Genomic DNA, 4,451 nt, shown 5'->3' on the forward strand with positions numbered 1-4,451 from the left:
CCTTTTTTTTTTTTTGAACGCTACAAGTACTCAATACAGTCAAACCCAATGCTATTTTGTGGTGTTTGAATAATGTAGGAGCCATTTATAAAAACTGACGAATTTAGGCAAGGACAAAGAGAACACAACTGAACACGACAACGTATGCCGCGTAAATGATTTGCAGTGCTTTGTGGAGCAACATCCTCTGCGGCTTCTGCGGCGGCCCTTAAAGGGGCCTACTCAAAGCACTGCCTGCAGGGCCTGCTTGCAGTGCCACTGCCGATCGTATTGTATGTATGCATGCAGGGCCGATATTTTAATTGTTCACCCTGTCGCAGGGCCGCAGTGTCGTTCTGCCAGCCCGACACACGATCTCCCCACTCCGTAAACTGCAATCAGGGACATGTGTAGCTCGGTCGGGCCGATTTAGACCACCATTTTGTTTACGTCGGTACATTGCGACGTTTGTCTACTCTATTTGACCTGGGGTTTGTCTTGTCAGTGGTTGTCATTTAGCAATTAATCAGTTAGTTGGTGGTTAATTGGTTTGGTTTTATTATATTATTTGTATGGCTCTGTTTTTTTCAAGAAAAATGAGCCAGCGAGAAAAAGACGTGTGGAGGGACGTAATCTTATTGTATAGGGATTTGCCATGTCTTTGGAAAACTAACCACGATCATTATTTATTTATTTATTTATTTATTTTATTTTATTTCTTACATCTAATATTACAGGCATAACAAAGATATGCGGTCGCAGGCTATGTCGCTTTTACATGAAAAATATAAAACTTTTTTACACCAGTGCTTCCTTTTTTTCTTTTGAACGCTACAAGTACTCAATACAGTCAAACCCAATGCTATTTTTTGGTGTTTGAATAATGTAGGAGCCATTTATAAAAACTGACGAATTTAACCCCTTTAAAGGGGCCTACTCAAAGCACTGCCTGCAGGGCCTGCTTGCAGTTACTGCCGCAGAGGATGTTGCTCCACAAAGCACTGCAAATCATTTACGCGGCATACGTTGTCGTGTTCACTTGTGTTCTCTTTGTCCTTGCCTAAATTCGTCAGTTTTTATAATGGCTTGTTATGATAATGATCGTGGTTAGTTTTCCAAAGACATGGCAAATCCATATACAATTAGATTACGTCCCTCCACACGTCTTTTTCTCGCTGGCTCATTTTTCTTGAAGGAAACAGAGCCAAACAAATAATATAATAAAACCAAACCAACTAACCACCAACTAACTGATTAATTGCTAAATGACAACCACTGACAAGACAAACCCCAGGTCAAATAGAGTAGACAAACGTCGCAATGTACCGACGTAAACAAAATGGTGGTCTAAATCGGCCCGACCGAGCTACACATGTCCCTGATTGCAGTTTACGGAGTGGGGAGATCGTGTGTCGGGCTGGCAGAACGACACTGCGGCCCTGCGACAGGGTGAACAATTAATATATCGGCCCTGCATGCATACATACAATACGATCGGCAGTGGCACTGCAAGCAGGGCCCTGCAGGCAGTGCTTTGAGTAGGCCCCTTAAAAGTCGCCTTTTAATATTTATTCTACTCTATGGCTCTGGCCTCTGGCCATCGACGATTGTTTGATTTTGACCAAAGAGTAATATAAACATACAGGAAGTTTTGACGCTGCTATCAAAAAGTACACAATAGCAGAATAGCTCGTATTAATAAGGTTAATAACTCATATAGTACTATTGTATGCCAAAAAAAAAGAAGAAGAAGAACTCATATAGTAAGGAAAACACCACTAAACAGTTGTCTGTATTGTACCCTATACAAAACACGGCTACGAATATGATAAAGGAACCTTTCTTTCACTTTGCCCATATAAAAGTGCTTTTATAAAAATAACTGTTTCCTATATCCTAAAAAAAACTTTATATCATATGTGGAAGAAATGTTGAATGTCTTAATTAAAATAAAATAACAGGAATTATATAGTTAAAAATTATATTTGGTAATATAAATTTCAACCTCATAAATCTATGTAAATTGTACTAAGTATGAAAAAAAAAAATCAAAAATATGCCGAATGGTCAAAACGTTGCTGCTCAAACTTTGAGTCTACCTTTTACAATGAATGAAATTCTCTTTTTTTAATTTATTTTGGACACAAAAAAAATAGAAATAAAAAAATGAACAAAGTGAGTAAACATGCTTAATTTATTATTATTCATAATCAAATTAAACTTTTAATGCATTGTTATTTAATTTTAGTCAAAAAAGTGTTTCACAAAGGAAGAGGTAATGATTTTTTTAAATTTAATAGAAGCAAACAAAATTATCACCAGCAAATTAACAAATGCAAGGTGTAATTCTCTAAAAGAGGAAGCCTGGAAAATAGTTACACTTAAATTTAACAACTCCATCTCGAGTTACCCTCGTACAACAGAACAGTTGAAGCTTAAGTGGGACAATTTAAAAAAGTCTGTTCGAAAAAGGATTCATAATCTCAAAGTAATAATTTTTTTTTCTTTTTCTTTATAATATCTAATCGACGATGCGTTGGTGTAACGGTAACAGCACTGGTTTGTGGCTGATGCGGGTTCGATCCCCGCACATGACAAACATTTGTATTAGCCATACATATGTATGCCATTGTCTAGGAGTGTGTGCAGTCCTTGTGAGTCTCTCCACCATGATCCTTTGTGTGGTGTGATCCTTCTCCTACAGGGGAAAAGAGGCCTATGCTCAGCAGTGGAATATTATAGGCTGAAGCATAGCGTAATTCTTATTTACAATCATATTCCACAATATTTATGATAGATTTCTTATAGCTAATATGAATCTAAAATTTGTAGTTTATTAATTGAGATGAAACAGGTCCTAATGGCCTATTCTACCTCATGCTGTTCTTCCCACAACTGGTGAAACCGGCCCTTAATGAGGGAGAAAGTTCTCTAAATATTACTTAAATAAAATAGTTAAATCTATGATACATATTGTAATTTTTTTTTTTTTTAGATGGGTATAGAAGTTCCTGAATTTATGCAAAACGATGAATGTTTGGATAGAGTAGATGCTATTTTAAATTCAAAGTCTGACGAGACAGATCTGCCTTGTGATGGTGGAATTTTTGACACAACCATAAGTGAAGATGAAAATTATTCTAAGAAACTTATTTGGCTACCTGAATCTGGAATGAAAAGAAAAATTAACCCATCAAATTCAAATATTGGTATTTGGTATTTTTTATTTTAAATGTTACTCCAATATCCATTTATTTGGGGATTGTCCATAATATATGTATTTTAGCAGTCTTTGCTTAACGTGACAAGATCAATATCTCAATTTGCAATCAAGGGGATGATTTTTTATATATCTTCAAAATGAAAAATTTAATTTTCAATCTGTATGCTATTTTTGAATCACGAAATCAATTATGGGGGCCCATATTTGCGAAGTAATATTTGTTAGGGGGTCAATGAAAGTCTGACATAGCATGCCAAAGGGGGAAGGGGTCCATAATGGTATTTTATGGTTGGCTTATAAATATAATCAATTATATATAAAACATCATTATATTTTATTTTTTTTTAGTTAAACCAAAAACCTTAAAAATGAGGCATAATGAAATAATGTCAAGGATTACAAGAAATAAGAATATTGCAGATTATTATTTATATAAAAGGAAACAAATTGAAGAAGAGTTAACGGGAGCCAAAGAGAAGTTAAAATTAGAGTTAACTATTTTAGATATGCAAAAAAGAAAACTGGAATTGGAAATAGAAGAATTAAAAAGTAAAAAAGTAGTACTTAAGATATCTCCAGAGTAAAATTATCATTACAGTATTAAAAATACAATAAAGTGAAAAAATAATTTATTTAATAAATTTTAAAATTTTTCTGCATTTATCTTTTAATGAGATAACGAATTTTTGTTTTAAAGTTATAAGATAGCAGAATTAACGTTAATTAAATCCTTTAATTTCTGGAATAAGAAAGTAAATGTAAATATTGTCTTTAATATACGAATTTGAGCAATTGTGATTCTATTTATTGATCAAAAACCCTTACACAGAAAAAAGATAATATTTCTTTTAAATAAAATTAACACCGAAAAAAATTGTTTAAAAATCTCACATTAATTAATTTAGTGAATGTAGCAAGGGGCCGTTCATAAAATACGTGAGATGTTTAGGGGGGGTTGAGTCAAATCCCATCTAATCTTACGTGGAGAGAGGGGGGGCCTCGGCAAATATCACGTAATTTTTTTTCTGATTGAAAAGTATTATTTAAGTATTCTATTATTAAATTTTTATTACACTTATAATTAAACTCCCAGCAATATTGATTACTAGTTTTTACTAGTCGTAAATAAAATGACGAAGCATTTTTTTTCTTTTTATAATCCAACGCGTTTACGTAAGAAAACAACATTTTGAAAAATCTCACGTGAGATTGGGGTTGGGGGAGGGGGTTGAATCATACATAATGTCAC

The 4,451-nt window shown here is 33.9% G+C and overlaps 1 protein-coding gene across 1 annotated transcript; it reads left to right on the plus strand.

Moving 5' to 3' along the window:
• Positions 1-2,227: 2,227 nt before the first annotated feature.
• On the plus strand, positions 2,228-3,995 carry LOC123670491. The gene is made up of 3 exons (XM_045603984.1): positions 2,228-2,467; positions 2,975-3,188; positions 3,551-3,995. The coding sequence occupies exons 1-3, from the start codon at positions 2,258-2,260 to the stop codon at positions 3,784-3,786; spliced, it is 660 nt and encodes a 219-aa protein (XP_045459940.1). The 5' UTR covers positions 2,228-2,257; the 3' UTR covers positions 3,787-3,995.
• Positions 3,996-4,451: the final 456 nt, after the last annotated feature.

Source organism: Melitaea cinxia, chromosome 4 (assembly GCF_905220565.1).
Source record: "Melitaea cinxia chromosome 4, ilMelCinx1.1, whole genome shotgun sequence".
Classification (NCBI taxonomy): domain Eukaryota; kingdom Metazoa; phylum Arthropoda; class Insecta; order Lepidoptera; family Nymphalidae; genus Melitaea; species Melitaea cinxia.

Excerpts from the sequence above, each read along its gene's own strand:
- LOC123670491 (XM_045603984.1), top strand. The coding sequence starts at position 2,258 with ATGATTTTTTTAAATTTAATAGAAGCAAACAAAATTATCACCAGCAAA. Across the intron at positions 2,468-2,974 it reads AAAGGATTCATAATCTCAAA|ATGGGTATAGAAGTTCCTGA; the intron begins GTAATAATTTTT and ends TTTTTTTTTTAG. Across the intron at positions 3,189-3,550 it reads CCCATCAAATTCAAATATTG|TTAAACCAAAAACCTTAAAA; the intron begins GTATTTGGTATT and ends ATTTTTTTTTAG.